General features: G+C 33.1%; 2 protein-coding genes across 3 annotated transcripts in view; both read left to right on the top strand.

The window, feature by feature from the left end:
* LOC116430223 (mind bomb 1) overlaps positions 1-6,197 on the top strand; it is a 676,416-nt gene extending 670,219 nt beyond the window's left edge. Inside the window, exon 10 of the mRNA XM_076372772.1 lies at positions 6,104-6,197. Within this exon, the coding sequence (XP_076228887.1) occupies positions 6,104-6,182 (79 nt within the window). The 3' untranslated portion in view covers positions 6,183-6,197. The remainder of the gene's footprint in view (positions 1-6,103) is intronic.
* The window catches only part of LOC116433167 (E3 ubiquitin-protein ligase MIB1-like), a 411,486-nt gene that overhangs the window by 157,439 nt on the left and 233,083 nt on the right, over positions 1-20,964 (top strand). Inside the window, exon 2 of one of the 2 annotated variants that reach the window (XM_076372833.1) lies at positions 184-243. The exons of the other annotated variant lie outside the window; for it this stretch is intronic. The gene's annotated coding sequence lies outside the window, so the exon portion shown is untranslated. The remainder of the gene's footprint in view (positions 1-183; positions 244-20,964) is intronic. 2 annotated transcript variants of the gene reach the window in all.

Below are 20,964 nucleotides of genomic sequence, written 5' to 3'. Positions count from 1 at the left end.
AAGGATTCAATATTTAAATTGTAATATGATAACGAACTTAATTTAATTCACTTTAATCGAAATTATAATTAACCTATAATTAAGCACTATATAATTCGAGAATGTACATTATCAAACAATAATTTCCCAACTATGTGCAATTAAGAAATAGTTTCTAACAATTATATGTTTTATGTGTTTCAGGTAAGTGAATAAATTCCAACATCATTTGAACTCGAAGAAATCGAAACAAAAATTGATCAGGTATTTATTATCCAAATTCTATTATATATATTCCAATATTTGATAAAATGTTCGTTTCATGTTTTCCTATCGATACTCATTTGATGCATTATTAAAGCATCCATCGTTAAAGTATTAAAATTTTTTGTAAGGTTTTCTCCATTTACAAAGCATTAATCGCTAACCTCATGGTATTTTCAAAATTTGTTTAATATTTGATATTTAATATATTCGAAAATATTTTTTTATTTCCTAAAATATACGAAAACATTACATGATATAACATCAATAATCAATGGCTATGTTGTAAGACATCTCTTACTAAAACTTAAAAGAAGTACACCTTTCTAATATAACTTGTTATTTTGGACGAATTTATTTGCTTTCAAGGACATATGATATATTTGTACTTATTGTAAAGACATAGAATCAATATGTAAGTCAGTCAGTGGCTAAAGAGATTAACTCCACAAAACAGAAAGCAGAAAAAAGTGCATGCAATTGTGTACACTGACTTTACAAATTTCCCTTTAAATGGAAAATTAAATAAACGTTATAGAATGTATTTTACTTTACAATTGCAGGTATAGCCTTATCTAACAACCGTGTAAAATACATAAAGTAGCACATCTAATAATTTTTATCGTTATTGTAACCAAATATGATCAAAAGAATTTTTGTAATTTCGTGGAACTAAACCTAACAATAGAGAACTTTATTTCAAATCACTCGAGCGCGTTGGCGATAAAATTTAAAAAAATTTTAAAAGTGGAATTAACTGATTTAGCTAATGAGCGGCTCACATAGTAGACCTTTAGGACATTTATGTTCACCTTGCTTTAGAATGTTGCTTTGTCGTTGAATCTACGTATTGTCATTCGACATACGATCTCTCCCTTCTGCGAAAGTGGCGTATGCACATGCGAAAACCATTTTCTTCTCAAAACAATAATCTTTATTTGTTGCAATCGCAAGGGAGACAGTAAGTCGCGAAATTACATCATGTCCCTTTCACGTAGCAACGGTAAGAAATTTCTCTGAGGGAGTCCTTTTGTTTCATCCCTTACCGCCTCTATACCGTGTGCACAGTGCAGAGAAGGGTTTCCCCGGAGAGCGGATGCTCGTCGTATCGGTATTTAATCTAGAGACTTCGCTTCGCATTCTCGGCAGCTTTTCCTGCACCTTTCTGTAACTACTCACGTGTATATTGCTATGTTTGTAATCGTTCTCAGCATCGCTGTTTCTCATCACGCTCTCGGCTTTTCGTTTATTTCATCCTCCTTTCCATTGCGTTCGGAAATCGTATTCGAGCTAAGGCATGGTCAATGAAGAATATATCAGAGGAGAATAATATACAGCGTAGGCGGTATAAATGGGAAAAGGACATGTATTGAATAAGGTACGGCAGTTTTCTGAAAGATAAATTGATCTCTCTACGGCGAGGGTATTACTGTATTGTAGCAATGTTATTGCACGTAAGTAGATATGTACCTACAACTATGGATCACTCCGGTTTATTTCGAGGATAGTTATTTACACTCTGACTACCACGTTGTCTGATATCGAGTGATAAGATATGTGCATTTTATATAAACTTAACATTAAATGCACTGCGACCGGTGCAATGACCCGTTTTCAAATTTGATATAAAATTCTACGTTTTTCTTCGTTCATGTAACTTAATTTTTACATTATTCCATTAATCGGTTTTTCAATTTTTGTTTTTCCTACTGTTTCTGTTTCCACTAAAAAAATGTATCATCTAATTCGTTTACTTTTATTATATTACCAGTAGTTATTCGATTGATTACGATAAAAATAGGTATAGATATAATATATATAAAGTGTTGGTATGTTTAGTGTTAAAGATTGATTTTCTTCGTGACATGAACAAATCGAATTTTATTGGATATGTGAGATATAAGAAGGATAGTAGATTAATCTTTATGATGAATCTTGACTTTTTAATTTTTCCTTTGTTAAAAATACTGTCTTGACAGCATAGGAATTTTAATGAGAGTTTATTTGGCAGTCATCATGTCAACCCCTTGGCGTATTATTTACTATCGCTACTAAACTAATATAACATTTTACTGTCGACAATTTGGTAGAAATGCAACAAAATTTTCCATTATATTTTAAGTGGAAATTTTATTTCAAGATAATAAATTGATAATAGCAAAATAGTTTTTTGCTTTGATCTGTGGACAATGAACAACATTGATTTCTGTTAAATTAATCTAGAAATTTTCATCACGAGTCTCACTCGTCAATGTATGGCAAAGAGTTAATGTTTAATAATAATTGCCATAGAAATTGCAGAGGTTTGAAGCTAACAACCTCATACTTAAGATAACATACTTTATCACAATTAATTACAAAACGGGTTAGGATAACATTTTTAATAATGGAAGCAATGAATACTTTGGAAAAGTATACTTATATTGCACATACTTACAATAGTGCAAGAGTAATTCTATTACATTTTAAGAAACCCAGAAATGAAATATTTTTCTACATTTTCGTCGGTTGTATCAGTGCAGTTTGTGAAAACTGAGGATATAAAAAGTGGCATAAAAAGTGCCTTTATCTACTCTTACTACGGCATTAAATTAATTATTTATAGCTGTTACGATAAACTCATTATCCGCGTTTGGATGATGATTTTTTAGTTCTGGTCATCAATTAAAATGTCTTTATTACTGTAGCCTTGATTAAAATTTACTGTTTTGTTTTGTAGGAAAAAGATTATCCCTTATTTCTTAACTTGAAAACCTTTTTTTGTTTCTTTTTAAGAATGCAAATTTAATGTAAATGTGATTGCAAATACTTTATCAGTACATACCATGCAAATATACAGACAAAATAATAACTAAAGAGTAATTTCAATGTAAAATTTCCTTAGTTTTACAATTGCACCCTAATCGCAGTCTATTTACATGCAAACGAGAAACTAACCTGTATTTATCTTTGTTTATTCCTCCGGACCATTCTTAAATATTTTCCTAAATCTCTATATATGAACACTTTCTGTTGTGTGACGTTCCTAAACAATTAAATAAAATAAATCTCTCTTATCGATTACCTCCTCTACGATCATTTAAAAATACTAAATTCACTTTAACAAGGTCTACAACAATTTGTTCGACTAACTGTATCCATAAACCAGAGGTGAAACATATTTATTTTTGCGCGACGATGAATTAATAAAACTACTGGCGGATTCCATAAGAGTCCGCTGTGGCAGCAACTAAACGTTATGAAATAAAAAGAAAGAAAGAACAACGAAACAAGGAAAAAATGGCCGAGCGAATGAGTTTGCACTTGATAAACGGATGGCCGCACTTGCAGATATTTATAAAAGTCCGTTCGCGGGGTGGATGCGGATGGCGTGTTATGGGTGAGTGCGTGTCGAGTGAAAAGCAAGTGAAAAAGGCGACTAAGAGGTGACGAGGGTCAAAGGATGCATTGTCGTAACGAGTCGTAAAAAAACCTGTAAAAGGTTAAAACGCGCCGACCTGACCACAAACTCGTTGATGAAAAAGTAAAAAGAGAAGAAGCAGGAGAAGAAGAAGAAGAAGAAGAAGAAGAAGAAGAAGAAGAAGAAGAAGAAGAAGAAGGAGAAGAAGAAGAAGAAAAAGAAGAGGAAGAAGAAATCCTTCAGAAACATAAAAGACGGTCTTACGTGGTACCATTTTGCCTTCAAGATCATCAGGTGTTGCGCAAATAGCGAATGCTTTTAATGGTACGTTTAACACCTAACAGCCCATCTGGGCATCGAAGAAATCCCTCGAAATTGTAACTAATTGATTTTTCATTGAAAATGAGAAGTGATGAAAAGGTTGTCACATTTTTGTACGAGCCAGTTGTACAGCTGTGCGATTAATAATTATAAAATTTAATGGTAATTTCGATTTTTGATATGTAACGTTATTTCCTATAATTAATGATATTGATAAATACAAAGATTCTAGTCTGTGAATAATATTTAAATGCAGAAGCGAGTTCTGTTGTTTTGAAGTCAGCTCGAGGAAGAGACTATACAAGTTTAACTTAAATGAAACAGTACACTCTGCTATAGAAACAAACCTGTACCATTACTCAAAAGTTTGAATGTGAAAATTAATCAAATTTGGTAATGTACGAGTATACATTCAGTATATCCCCGTGAAATAACCTTAATTTAAAAATTAATTTTTAAATATGTACTGATAGTTTTAATTCTTCACGCTTCTCAGTTATCTAACATTTCAAAGAAATGTTACAGAATTTAATCACAATCCGTACTTCACCAACTTGTATCCTTCTTTTAACCATTTTCACTTTTTTCAGGTCGTAGATGTAAAGTACGTAACAATATTTTCTAAAACTACTTAAAAAGCCACGTAACAAATCACTATTAAACTATTCCATCGCTTTCTACCTGACACATTCTATGAGGCATCAATTTAAAAGGTTCGGTAGCCAGCAGTGACAACTTTTTACACACAGAAAACAGCTCCAGCTTAAAATTCATCGACTCTGGGTCTCCAGGAAGCTCCATTTAAGAGTTCGAAGATTAATTCGCGAATATAACGCCAGCGCGGATTTATGTTCGTCCCACAAACGAGAAAAATTACACATTCACCGTAAAAATAAAAGGAAGGATCCATCCGTGATGGTGATTTACGTCGCGTTTTTCTTAAATGTTGATGTATGTATGCACGCTCGGCCATACCCAGCATGCGAACTTGTACTCTTTCTGAACTTTCGGAGAACGTTAGCACGAACTACGTAATTCACATCTCGCGTCAGGTCGGCCCGTGTATAAGTAAAGTGCACCTACGTGAAGTTTTTCCTAAATGAACTCTGTAATTTAATGCGACGTGTGAGCGTTCACTGTCGTATCTCACGACTCGAACAATATCGTTACGTAACCCGCCGCGCTTTTAAAGTAGACGTATACGTGTTTCCTTCCGGGGGAATTTAATCTTGACATAATTTCCTATAACCGATCGAAGCCATAATTTCTCCGCGAGCAACGTAAGCTTAAGCATACGTGAATCGGAGTGTAGCTGGTAATGCTAGATTACAGAGAGATACAAAGGTCTTATCCATTGCACGTCGCATAAATAACGTGCTTATGTAAATTTATATTTTTAGAATACAACTTTCACTTGTACTAGTAATACCAATAAGTTAGAAATTGCATTGAAGAATGAGATTTTATTGAAGTTTCTATGTAATTTCTTCTTAGAACTTTTGTAAGTTATAAATGTATGAAGGTCCGAAATCTATTTATAATGAAGACGGTGCATCTAGTAATTTTTTTATGAAATTGTGTGATAACTAATATTGAAATGAATTTGTAGTGAAAAAATATGGCTAATCCCAAGCTTCAACTCATTAGTGCTATCATATGAAATGATCTGACATAATTTTGAATCAAAGATCCTAAATTAAAAACAAATCAATTATATCTACTTGTTGAGAAGAATATTTTAATATAAATTTCATTTTTATATCTTACAATTTAACAACTCTATGTGCAATTCGAAAACTTCCAAAATTTAATTAGTGTTTGATATAAAGTAGAAATATTTTATGTATTTTTTCCTTTGTTCTCCCTTGTGTTTCCTCTATTTTGCAATAACTTTATGTGAGTATTACAGTTAGTTCTATTATTATGCCTCGTACCTGTTTTTACGCATAAATCGAATATTACATTGTCTAAAATATTGTAGTTTTCTCGTCATATATATATAATAATTTGATAAAAAAAGAGTACAAAAATGACGAAAATTATTTTTCTAATGGCACGCGAAATATTCAAGAAAGATGTTGCATAGGCGACACTTGATTATTCCTTTATCGTCTCAATTTTCATAACTCGATTTTACAGAAAGTCGGTGATTGATCGAGAAACTTGGACGACGTGTCAGCGAATCTACTTTAATCGGTTCTGGTTCAGTACGGGCTAATCTAATTCACGATGATCGGTTTAGTATTTATAATTACGGGAAAGTAACCAACTACCTGACGATAGTCCGCTGCTTACGCAGCCCGGTCTAAGTGAGTCAATCAATCAAGAAGATTACATTCTTGTCGGCGAAAGTTTCAAGTCAGCCGTAAATTTTAAACGAGGGGAGCTGCAAGCAACACCTTCCCATGCAATCGATACTTTACTTCATCTTCCACGGTATCTTCAGCTCCGCTCAAATATTTCAGGACTTTTTCTTTTCGTTTCAAGGAGAAACTTCGATCGAATGAACCTGAGGAATTCTGTTATCGACAATTAATTACACTGGACATTGTTCGACAATATTTATCGCGATTAAAGATTAACAGTTACATTTGAAACACTCAAATTTCAATCGCAATTAATTATCTATAAGTTAACCGACGTATAATAATAACTAATTCAAGTGTGTATTTAATCGTCATTTCAATTAATAATAAAATTAGTTATTCTGTCTCAAATTAAATCAATTACGATATTACGTACACAGATCTCAATTATATTAACTACTGACTGTTGAATTACTAAATATTTCTTTGAATATGTTATAGCATTTCCGCAGTTTGCGTATTGTTCATTGTATTATTTTATTAAAACTTCGTGGCATTTATAAAAATATTCTTGTCTTTTCTGTTGCTTGCAGAATTTTCTTTTTTTAAATGTTGTTATACTATTAAAATTCTACAAGCTCCTGTAAACCAAATAGATAAATCTTAATATTTTTTTATTTCTCCTTCTGCCACTAACAAATTTCGACTCATTTCGAGTATTGTTAAATTAGTTTAGTATTTTCTTTACCACTTTTATTCAGATTTCGGATTAATATCAACACGACCTGTATCTGTGTTCTTATTCCAAATTTTTTAACATTCATTTTTAGAAAATTTTACTTCTCGTCTTAATCCATTTAACTCCTCCTATACACATCTCTATTTCGTCATTTATTTATTATTTATTATACATTAATACTATATGTAATAATAATTATTTTAATACATTATATTACTTAATGTATATGCATCTATGAAGTCTTTTTTCATGCATCTACATAAAAAAGTACAATGAATACACAGAATAAAACTTTTTAATTCAGTTATTTGTCGATAACATATACATATGGTAAAATGATAATTACCAAACACTTTACACTGTTTCATACAACTATTTACCGCTCTCACAATGTATCTAGTCAATATATTTAACTACTTACTCCTCCTTATTGTTTACGATACTTTAATAACCTCCATACCGTTGCCTTTTAATTACCACAGATATTTAACATATTCGTTCTCACAAGTAAAAATTAAAGTAAAAATTTCCGTTTAACCCTTAACTACTACTATGTTAGTCCCTAAGAATCAACAAGGTAATTTCGAAGGTAATGGATAGTTCTGATTAGAATAAATATTATTGACCTGTCGTTCAGTTGCTATTGATAGGGGTGGAACATTAAAAAAAATGATAAATAAAAATTTGTTTTTTTTAAACAATGATTTTATTGCATCTTAAAGTGCATGTTGATCTTACGAACTAATAATGATTCTGGTGTAAATATTCCACACCCAAGTAAAGACTTATAAGTGTCCATTCTGAAAGAGTTAATTGAAAGTGATTTGCGCATCAGTATTCTGAAAATAAGAATAGTTCGAGCGAAGCGAAGAGTTTGTAACACTTTTAGATCGGTCACTTTTTATCAACCCCGTTCGGTTGAGCAGTGCATCCGCAATTGAAAATCGAGCCGGACTGTACTAAAAGTTCTGAGAAGTGGACCTTACTTGCCTATAACTTCGTTGAATGAAAAGCTTTGAAAAAGCTGGGACGCGCAACAATACCGAGGAGCTTAGTTCTTGATAAATTCGTCGTTGCGCGGGAGACCCAGTTTCTGTTAACAAAAGAAACGGAACAGAATGTTATTTGAAACGCAATTGAGTTTACCTCATTTTTTTGCCGATTGTGAACGTAGCGCAAAATGTCGAAAAAGTTTCGTGAATTCCGTTGATTTCGTGTCCAAATATAATAATACGTTTCAGTAAATTTCAGAATTTTTCTTAATATCTATACAATGTTATAATATATAAATTCAATATAAAATATTGTTCATTCTGAAGTATAACAAGAAATGAGAATGAAAATGTGCACTGAATGAAAATATATTATCTAACTTGAGAGAAAAATATTGAAGAAGACATTTTCAAAAATATCTGCCCGATAAAAAAGGCTTCCATGTCAGAACATTCTCTTTTTTTAAATGTTCTTTTCCTGGCAAATGTCCTGAAGCAATTAAAAACAACAACAATTGAATCCTAAAAAGATTCAACTAATATCGGTAATTTCAAGTGTTTACAACTTTTTCGAAAAACATGCGATAACGTAAACATGTGAAGAAATCGAAATAAACCTATTGTGACAATTTTTATAAGAATTACATATAATAATCAAAGTTAAATAGAAGACGTCTATGCAAGATCAATGCACCACTAAAAACAGTTGAAAATATAAACACTTGACAATTTAAATGCGATCAAAACATTTCACCCAGAATTGCCCTATTAGTCGCTAATGATCTGGTTAGAAACCCACGTATAAAAAAGAACAAACGATTGTCACGCGACGATATTTTCTTCGACTTCCATCGCAAACTGAAATGTGCGTTAGCTACCAGCAATCCTACTCTTTGAAAAGTCGTCCGAAGGGTGGAGCGGCAACCAGTTACCGCCAGCAGCAGTAAACAGGAAGACGGGGTTCGCAGTCAGGAACCAGGCAGTTGAAGACTGGCGCGTTAGACCCGAAGTTTCTAAAAAGGGTGGATCCAACGCTTTCAGGAAGTCCTCCTCTCGGAAGACCTAGTTAACCGTACCGTTGGAAACCGAGCTGAAAGTTCTCAGAGACGAATAGGATGGCTGCTAATTGTTAGCCGGAGCGGAACAGCCAGGATGCGCGTAAAATCAACGCCGGTTTACACGGAAGATCTAACTCAGACCTAACCCAGAAAACCAGGAATTCTCGAATGGCTGCTAGAGTTTGGATAGTTCGTTGTAATTAGCGAGGAAGACGATGACCAGCGGCGCCGATCCGTCTCCAACAACGGAACTAATTCCTGATAGACAATTCTAAATCGTATCTGCGCGCTACAAGAAGAGGGCGACGTTAGTTTCGAGGAGTGTGTCGCTTCGACGAATTTATTTATTTTACGTTTCCCTTGAGTTCTGGATATGTGAAATGTGTTATCGGAGCAGACACAATGAAACTTGGACAGTTGATGAAGTTGCATTAACACGTTCACGTTGGCATGTATTACTGATGGTACACAGCTAGTTTATAACATTATAGTGAATCAGTGTTAATAAGTAAATTATTTATCAAATTATTTATTAGCATTTACTTACAACTAGCAATTGAAGTTGTAAGACTAGACACGTAACAAAAGAATGCACTTCAACAGCATTTTTGCAAATATTGTTTTTATTATAATTTCTTTTTAACACCAGAAGTACCAAATGGGTCGAAATGACCTATTCATTATTTCTTTTTTCGAGCTCATTCGAGTTTTTTAAATGAATTCAAAAATGTATTTAAAGCATTGAGAAAGATGTAAAAGGCACGTTATTTTAATTGAATGTAACTGAACCAACAGGAAATTTGGCATTCGAAGTCCTACAGTGGACCATCTGTTAAATTTCTGGTTTGCGGTCTAGTGTCATCTTGCTGCAGCAGCACTTCTCGTTAATTCAGAGGTTTGTAACAGATGTCTACATCCAAACGTTGAAACTGTTTACCATGATCCTATGAGTCACCGTGTATTTCGTTTTAAAAAGCTATTTCCGTAAATAACACAAATATTACTAATGACAGAGATACGAAAACCACGATTATACGAATTAAATAAAATATGTTCAAGTTGTTCATTATTGTTGACTCAGCTTGTCATAGCTTTTGACCGAAAGTCTAATTAAAATTAATTATTCACCTTGACTGAAAAATTCAAAATAATACTATCATTGTATAACTCACACTTTTTTCGTGTCCAGGCTTTCTTGAGATTCTTCTACCTTTCCAAAATATAATCCAGAATATAATTTTTATAGTATATAGTATATAGTAATCCAAGACATAATTCTTATACGGTATAATCTTCAGCATTACAAATAGTTTAGGAACATTATCTCATCAAACACAGAAATTTCCTACTGCATCTAATTCTTTTGCACTTTGAATGAAATTGTCTTTTAATACTTGAAAATATCCCATCAATAACATCAATATTTCCAACGCCATTAGTTCCTACATTTTACCACACCCATGCTTCACAGCTGAGCGTAGATTTTAAGAGCGTTAGATTCATCTCTCCGCACATTTTTCTCCCGATATTATAACATCTATTGAAATTGATGTTAAAATTTGCTTTTGTGCGAAAAATAATACGTTTTTAAAAGTTCTCATCTTCATCTATGTATTTTTAAACAAAATTTGGCTTCTGTGGTTATTCGTTTCAATGGTGAATGGTTTCCTTCGGGAAATATGACCACAAAAGTGATCGTTCTGGTAAATTCTTCAACGGAGTTTAAGATGAATTTATACTCCAAAACTAATAGTGACCAGTGTGGTAAGATTCGGAACAGATATCGTTCAATGGTTTTTTATTTTACGGATGGTTGTACTTTTTCCTCGCTTCGTTACTTCCTTGAGTCGACCGGGAAGGATTTTATTGTGTAAAACTACATTGGTTCCCTTATTTTTTTTCTCAGATAAATAACCCTGTTATCGGATGTACAAAAGTATTATCCTTTAATAATAAATGCTTTTTCTGTTATCTAAAATTATTTATTTGAGGTATTGATTAATGAGATTGGTATTTTTTGTGGTTTCCTAATTAAATTAATTTTCAAGTGTGACACAATTATTTATAGAAGAAAATTATAGCGGAAATTACAGTCGATCTGGTATTTACTTTTGTTGATGTATATTAGTGCCTTATACTAACCACTTAATATCCCCATTACCGTAATGTAGTTTCAGCTGTTATGCCAAAGGCAAGGCATTGGTTCTCTGCTTTATTAGAATCTGTCTGTTCTTATTTTAGTAAACAGTCTTGAACCTACATGGTAATTATATTTATTAATCAGTGTTTTGGTAATGAAATAATATATAAAATGATAATGAAAATGGTTATAATTTTAATGTATTAACATTTTCTTAGATACATAGCTTTATTAATTATGTTTAATAAAATATTTACGGTGTAAATCTTTGAAACTGTTCATCTGATTTTCTTTAAACTATAACAAAAATATTTTAAGTAACACTTTCTTCAGTACAATCATCTCAGTATGGTAATTGTTTCTTTTTGCACTACTGCCATTCCCAGCCATGAATATTCTAGAAAAAATATGCTGAGTGAAATCATTATTTTTTCAAAATTAAAAAATAATATTGAAACTTACATTTATTTTATATGGAGGAATTTTAACTTTTTTCCATTAACCCTTCGCACTTGAGAGACGACTCAGTAAAATCGTAAAATTTTAAATTCTATATTAAATTTTGTATAATATATCAACACGTAGAACATTAAATAAATGCATATCATCGGACAGTAACAAATATTTATAATAAAAATGGTCCAGTGCAAAGGGTTGATTATCTATGAAAAAAAAATTGGAAATTGTAACTATTTTTAAACATCTCATGGTAGTGTACCCTTTAACTGTGACCCAACAATCGGATCTCCATTTGCTCGGCCCGCTTTTCCGATCCGTAATGACCGACCCTCTAATCCACGTTTGTCCAACGTGTTTGACCTGGAAACTTTGTTCCGTCACTCGTTCCAGTACCGCTCCAATTTTTTCGCTCCTGACCAAGTTATAGTTGCCCTCCCTCCTTGTGGGTAATCGGATTTCCTTTGATCCTTTTGCGATCCTTTTGCTCGTTATTTTCTAATTGTTTCATGTATTTCTGAAGAGTTCATTATTTACGTCAAATTGCGATCCCCAATTTTTTGTTTTTTGTTTTTCTTCAAGTGAATATTGTCATCGATTTGTATCCATTAATCGACATTTCCATGACAGAAAGGTTCTCGCTATCGTTTGCTTGAGAAATTCAATTTTTTTCGACAATTTGCCACGTATCTAGCTTTGCTAAGTTACACTTTATTAACCAGTTAACTGTGTTTGACGGGTATACACGTCATCTTAAAACTCTTAACTTTTTCAACGATGGATTATTTATTTTTTGAGACAAACATGTAATTCTTCTTCGTTTTGCTTTAGTTTTTCGTTAGGATATATTTTAAGTGCATTTGGCCTGCATTTAACGAGTATACACTTCACTATTTGATTTTATTGCGCGCACAATGAGAGATTTTTCAAACGAAGTTCCACACTTAACTGGTTAAAGACAATAACAAAATAGGAAATAGAGAATTGATTGATGTAATTCAAACGAAAATTGGAATATTAATTATTCAAAAATTCATCCGTAAACAGAGATGTTCATATTCATTGTAGAATGTATTAAGATTTGTTAAAATGCAAGAAATATAAATTTCAAAGTTCCAAAGAAATCGGCAGTATTTGTTTAGAGCCAATGACTGAAATAATAAGACAAAAAGTTAATTATGGTTTAATATATAAAACAATATAAAAAGTATGTTATTAAAAATAATATTAAAATTAATATTAAAGTTACTAATTCATATATTATTTACGCAGTAAAAAGTATCACTGATCACATTGTTTAAAAAAATCATGATTTATTAGATCATCGAAGTTTTTAATTAAAATGCTATCAATCATTCCGTTTTATGTATCATTTCCCTAGAATGTCTACAGCAATACTATTTAGTGACCCTAATTACTAGTTGATGAACTTCTAACTGAAATAACAATTTTGAGCGACAAATTTGCGAACGTTGATGGAACTCCACGCACTTAACTTATTGTAATGAAACGTAGTACTACTTTCACATTAATTGCCTCCACTTACGCCAACGTAAAACGTTATCAAAAATTTGTAACAAATCTTCGTACGAAATTTACATCGATTTTTATTTGCTCCGAACGAATTCGGCTGGGCAGACATACATTTTAACCAGAATTGTTCGGCAGATCCAGATAGGGTGTAATTTACGATGATATCACTTTATACTACTATTTCGTGGCCGTACGTGCTACCAAAAACACTAGATACCACGATGATTAATTGCTTTATCGTGCAACGAGCTTATGAAACATCGTTGAAACAGCATTCCAGCTATCGTCTAACGTCTACTGGAGTTTAAACTATGAATTCATGCACGCGGATCGCCAAGAGCAGAGCAATTAACGTTAACGTAAATAATCAGGTCTCTGCGGTTAAATAGGAGCGAATTCTCGGGGCCGCCATTATCCTCGCTTTCTGGAGCACGTGATATTCTGCGACTTTTATTTAGACAATGTCATGTTAATATTTTACTTTCGCGTAAAATCCTCTTTAATGAGCGATATCTTAGATTGTTCATATCATAAATATATAAATATTACAAATATTTTACATTTATTTTATTACTGGAACTACCGTGCCAGTCAAGACGACTAATTTCAGTTTTCTTATTTCGCAATTACTGGCATTTTAAAATATTGAATATTCTAAATGATTTGGAAAATAAATAGTTTCACACGAATACTAATATCCCAATATGCTAAAGGTAAGTAATATCCGAAGAAACCGTGAAAAATCTATATCTACCACTGTCAGAAGAATTACATATTAATCGCATTAAACGGTCTGTAGTTCCAGTGTTAATCTCTTGTCTTACAATTTCGGGTCAGATTTGTGATGAAGATTTCAAATAGAATTTAATAAATATAAATGTCATTCTTAGATATTACAAGTCCTAACTGAATATTATTTTTCTATTCTTAATTCTAATGCTTCTGAGTAAACGTAGACATAGAATAAGTGTAGAATTTTCCTCTTTTTTTAATGAATTATAAACAATAAAATATCTCTGTTCAGCGCAATTGAGTAGAAATTATAGGACATGGGGTTAATTTAGGAAAACGGTACTCGTAGAGACGTTTGATTTCTTGTTAATTGTTGAAATATAATTTTCACGTCATAATTTAACAACTATGCAAACATTTTTTATTTATTGCGTACAACTATTTGAATAGCTGAAGAAAAAAGGAAGAATAATTATTTATAATAAAAGTACTGAAAAACTAAAAATTGGACTTATAAAATCGAGGCCATTTTTGACAAATGATCAATGCTTTTTTATATTTGCATATTAAAATATTTAATTTTTTAAAATAAATCTAACTATGTGTCTAAACAATTATCTCCAATTAATTATTCAAAAACTATACTTCAACATAGTATAATTTTCCGGTTCTCCGTATATTTACTTAAAATATAAAATAAAATTGTCGAATCTAACATTTTTGCGAAAACTAACTATTGGTGTATTTAATGAATTCCGAACTAGTCGAGAGCTTGTACTTTAGATTGCCGCCGTTCATCGTTAACTGCATTTGCGAATCCGAGAAAATCAAATTTCGAATTGCGGTGTAGAGGACCTTGGCACACAGAAAACAAGGAAATAGGTGCTTCTATTGAAGCAGAAATACGTTTGAAACTATAGAACACGTGGCTGTGTAAAACTGAATAATACAAACATTTTCGTACACTTTACAGCGAGATAAATTCATTGTGAATTTACTTTTACTTGCTGGTATGCACAAATCTCCCACAGAAATAATAACAGTTTACTAATCGTATTAATATAGATGCATTATTTTCCAGAAATTCTTTATTTCTTGACTATACACCATTTAAATAATACAAATACTGTGATCAAACATCTCCGTTACGACGTATTACAAGAATAAGATGTTAGGTCTTGGTTAGGTTTATTTGATAAGCCATCCAAAATAAATAACTAATCAACTTATACCGAGAAAATGAAATAAGAAACCTTCATATACACGAACACGTGACTTCGAAATTGCATTACATTGTAGAAGATCTAATAACCGCTGAACCCATGGACGTACAATTTTCTTTGGGACTAAGTTCATCTAACAAATTTCACTATCAATAATTCCCGAATCAACAAATAAATTTTCTACGCATTGTAAATGGAAGTTTATCTCGAAGATAAAAACATTGAGAGTAGCAAAATAATATTTCACTTCTACCTACGTATAAGAAATGACATTGACCTTCATTAAATTGTTCTAAAACTCTTTACCACGAGTTTCACTCGTTATTGTAAAGCAAGAGGTTAAATCCCAGGATTTTTGGAAAAACTTTTTCGAAAAGGCTCAAGGGGGGCAATAACGATTTGCTTAGCTTATATTGACTGTTGTGTACCAGTGTTTTTCTTATTCAATGAATATGATTAAAAATAATGACAACTAGAAGTAAAATGCATTTATACGGTTTAAATGAAAAAGTAACGATACAACGTACAAGCATTAATGAAATTCAAATGCACCATCAGCTATTCAAAACGGCCAAATCTAATGCATCTTTTTTATTAGCCTGTCAACTGTGGAATTTAGTTTCAAAAATGTCTCATTCTGCGCGCAATAAAATAAAAAAAATGAAGTGTACACTCGTCAAACGCAGTGAACTGGTTAAGTGACACATAAGTAAGAAACATACACTATCGTACCCTAAATTATCCGTTAAGAACCAACAAGCCGAATCCAAATGAAATAACTGAAAAAGCAAGGCATACCTGAACATCATTTTCCAAGCGAACGGAGGAGAGGCAACTCAGGCGAACGTAGTTACCAGTCAAAGAACGCAAATCTCGAACCGTAAGGCGCGCTTCTGCTTAGCATGCGATTCGCAGTCGCCTAAAAACTTTTTAAAAGTGGAGCAGTTGAATCCCGCAGGAGCGGGGAACGTGGTCTGAAGAGATAGTCGGCGGGGCACGAGTGAATACATGAAATAAGCTAAAGATACCAAAGAATCTCGGTGAAACAGGGTTCCCGAGAGCAGAAATACTAAATCGCGGTACAGTGGAGTGAACTGAAGTTCCGAGGTACCTACCAAGTGAAATAAAGGGCCCAGGCAGGAACTTATCGTCGTCCCGCAGTTCCGGGAGATTCATTCGGTGGAACGCCGTTGGCGAAAAAGGATTCTCGCCGGTGGCCGCCTAACCGCTTGCCGGAGACGGGTTGCTCTCGGTTAGGGGCCGGGTGCCACCGGGCCAGCTTATCACGATTACCAGGCCGCGTAACAATATTAATTTAAAACTTGGCTGCTGAAACTTCTCTCTCGCCGTCATTTAATTTTCTTCGAGCTGCACCTCACCCGAAAAAGAAGAAGAAGAAGAAGAAGAAAAGGAGGATGAAGAGGAGGAGGAGGAGGAGGAGGAGGAGGGAGAGGTGGAGTAGGAAGAAGGTGGGGACGGGACGAGTTCGCCGTAGCTCTTCGTCACGCTGCACCCCGAGCCTCTTCTTTCCTTTCTGGCTCGCCGGTACCCTTACTTTCTTAGCGAGCTTAGCGTCCGACCCCTTATTTATAGTCCTCCCACCCAGCTCGCCAGGCTCCTCGTGAACTCCCGCTCGAGTGGGAGCCAGGTCTCGTTCCGCTCGACTCGATCATTTAAAAGTACAATTTGTCAATTTCTTCGTCGGCGCGGGGCCACCGGCACGTAGACTCTGCCGATGCCCTATTCTTCCCCGTCCGGACAAGCCCGGCCTGCGAATTACCGTGTTTTCACGGGGCGAACCTGTCGATACGGCCAGACGAACTGCCGGTGAATTTTGCTAATTAGTGTTTACCAACGCGTTTCGAGTGCTGCCGGAGCTTTAAGCTGCCGGCGTTACTCGCGCCTCGTCGACTGCGAGTTAGGGGATACGGTTAACGTTTGTAGTAACTGACACTTTCCTTGGGACGGGATAACAATCCTTTTTATTGGGGAGAGGTCGGATTGCGAGTGGTGCTACGGGAAACGTAACTTTTACACGGTTTATTTAAATTCCTCCGTTGAAGATTAATTGTATTGTTTGTTGTAAAAAATCGTTGTCAGAGAGGAGGGAAGTTATTTCGGTTAGTCGCAGTAGGTATAACATAGCCTCAAACGCTTACTTTTACATGGTTTATGTCAATTCCTCTATTAAATATTAATTATATTGTTTGTTGTAAAAAATTGTTGTTAGAGAGAGGGAAAATTATTTCAATTTGTCGCAGTAGGATATAATGTAGCCTCAAAGGATAATTTTATATAAATGCAGATTTATAATGATGACAGTAGTGTTACATGTAAATATCATATAAACATTCAAGTATACATTTGCATTTTTTCTATTCGAATATCCAAGACTTTTTCGTATCAATCAGACGACCAGTAATGTGCATATCTTGTATTAATGATGTTAGAAGTTAATTAATTAATCGGTCGCAGTTTTAAGTGCATAGAAAATAATGTGCTTCTGACTGATTCAACATTAACACGTTAAGCGCTATGAAAACAATTGTAATATGCAACATAACCGATATCGAATGAAAATATTTAATAAAGTAACTAAACTGATAATAGTGCAATGCAACGATTGTAACGCCAAATAATTAATAACTGTTTCTATTTTTCGTTACTACAAAAGAATAACTCTACAGGAAAACGGTCAAGATTTTCGTGGCGCTTAAGGTGCTAATATACATTTTGAAAATATATTTTTATTTATTTAAGGACTGTTAATTGATGAATTATACTTCACGAATCATTAAAATGAATCGTAGAATCGTAAAAATGTGTTTCCTTATGATGTAATACTTACACGTGTTCCTGTCTGCTGACGAAAAACTGAACCACGAGGGTCATTTGGTCGTAATGTTCCTCCTATTTCTTGACCCTTCATTTTTTTCTCTTGTCGATTAACTTCCCGACAGTACGCCTTTCTTTTCGTACTGCTTCCGCTTCTTCTTCTTTTTCGTTCCTTTCTGCCCCGCGATGATCCTTTTAGAATGCTTCGCGAAGCGACAGAAAAACCGACCCTCTCTTGGTCTCTCGATGATTAATGTCCAGCCGATGACGTCAAAATTGCTGGCTAGTGACGCAAGATTTTCGGAAGAAGATCTTAGACGAGTGAATTCGGGAGCTGATTTACGAGGCAGCACCGTCTCTCGTTAGCTGGAGCGTTATTGATGGCTACATAGGTATATACTGCTCATGAGTCGACTCATGGTACTCGAATTAGTTGAGTGACTTGTTTACCTGATTTACAATAATACCAAACTAGTGAGAATTATCATTTACATAAAGTTCGTCTTGACGTTTGTCGGAAATATCATAAAATTACCTTTTTCTTTTGTGAAATGGCTACAACATATTTTGTACTAAATAGTTATACTTACTGGGAATATACTTATACTTAAAAATAAGTTTTATATGCGATATGTTAATTATTACTAATACACATAAATATTTAGTATACCCATTTTTTCCAGCAATTATTCAATTCCATGAAATGTATGATATCTGTAACGTACACTGATTTTATTAATATTTTTATAGGATAAGTTTTCCTATAGAAATAGGTAGTTATGTACATTATGTTTATATTATGCCAAAGTATGTATACATATGTCAACATGATAATGAAAGCTAATTTAGTGTATCCAAAACGTAAAAAATATAATGAGAAATTAGGGTATGTTCAAATACTATTCATATACGCTACATTTTCCACAAAAAATTTATGAAAACTTCGTGAGTATTATCAAGTCTTCAATCTTTAGTTAATATAATATACTGTGCTATTGATAATAAAAACCATTTTTGTTTATTTTATTACACAGTCATTACAACTAGAAAAGATGAAAAGAATAAATTTCTCATAAGCTATCAGATGAAATAACGAGAATCGTGATGGCGAAAATGAACGAAATTCATCGCGTTTCAAAGAACTTTAGCGTTAAACATAACTCCATTGAGAAATATATATGGACGACCTTCGATTTCCATAAATTCAGGATATAAAATACTTGTAAATATGTAGAATTCGTCAAAGTCTGTGGAAAATTCGAAAACATGTAAAAATACAGATATGTAGAATACGTGAGGATACAGGAAATATTATACACCAGAGAATGGAGGATAGATCGAATTCATTCACACTGCGCACATTTCAACCCTATGAATATTTTTGTCCTTCACCGCAGTACATTCGCAACATATTTCATCCATACCCGTTGGAATTTTGTGCAACCTTTGATTTCTATGGATCATTAACAATGAACCAATAATAAAGAAGTGTTGCTTCGTATTTCAATACATTTTATTTTGATCAAAGTGATCGATCCTGGGATATAATGTGTTTGCGAATTCAGTATAAATAGAGAAATCGAAAGATATACAGTTTCACATGCGAAAATTTTGGCATTACGCAATAAATCACAGATAAAAGAGACATTTTGCGGTTACTCCACTTGACACTGTTCTTTCGGTGTTCGTTGTATGATACGATTGAATTTGGTAACTGTCGAAAGCTAATATTTCGAAAGCTAATCATTTTTTAACTTTTAAATTTTGATTTGAGTTTAATTTGTTTTTTGAAATTTAGATTCTGAATGAAGATAAAATTCATTTCCGGTACTATGCTCTACGATTTCCAACTTGGGCATAACGCCACGGAAGCTCATAAAAATTTATGTTCTGTTTTTGGACCATCTAAAGTATACGGTCCAGAGAGAGTTTTAATTATATTTTTTGTATGGTGAAAAAGAGGGTATAAATGACTCAGTTAATAGATGGAGGAAGGTTATAGGAAACAGTGACCAATATATCATTAATTAATCTTCTTTCTAAGATTAAAAATATATAAATTGAATTTTTCCTAAAAAAACGATGAAACTTTCTTGTCAACTTAATATATACGTTATTACATATACATAGTAACAAACACATAGTTACATTACATACGCAGATGTACGTATACACGTACATACGAATACGCAGATGATTGAAGCATGCTGGTGAGATGCTAGTAGAAATTTAATAATCGGAATATTCGCAGTGATAGATTTTCTCAGTAATTAACACTAGGTTTACAGAATGCGTCAACTTCACACATATTGAATTACACAAACATTATTTGGCAACTATTTAAGTCGATTTTGTTTTATGCAATTACAAGAATATGTGTCCCAATTGTCTACTTTTAAATCTATAATTTTTGAATCTAAATAAACGAACCTTAATTTCTCTACGAACAATAAAATAAACTTCACAATAAATGTCCACAAACCTAGTATTAAAGAACTAAATACCAATAGGTCAAACGATGCAATCGCAGTGAAAAAAATCCATTCATATCACTATTACAATTCGTGCATGTGCATAAAATAATAAACAAACTAAAAACATACATTTTCTAATTTTCTGCAATTCTTGTGGTTTGCTCATAAAAAAGTAGCATATTTACATTTCAATATCACTTAACAAACACAAATATTACTCGATTTATTCGAATTCAAAGTAAATGTTATTCTTCTGTAATCAATTATTACACTTAAGAGAAATAATAGACGTAGAATATGCCTACAATTTTTCTCTTTTCCCAGTAAATTACTAATGACAAAGTAGTCGTATCGAACAGAATTGAAAAAGAAATCATAGGGCAAGGGGTTGATACTCTAATGAACGACACCTTATTTATAAAAATCGATCACCTAGTCCAAAATGAAATCTAGCCGCACATTCTATTTCTTGTGGTGCCACATATTTTTTACCGAATAACACTATCGTTCCC

Source organism: Nomia melanderi, chromosome 1, assembly GCF_051020985.1.
Source record: "Nomia melanderi isolate GNS246 chromosome 1, iyNomMela1, whole genome shotgun sequence".
Lineage (NCBI taxonomy): Eukaryota > Metazoa > Arthropoda > Insecta > Hymenoptera > Halictidae > Nomia > Nomia melanderi.
Note: the sequence above shows the minus strand (reverse complement) of the source record. Positions and strands in the feature narration are given on the sequence as shown.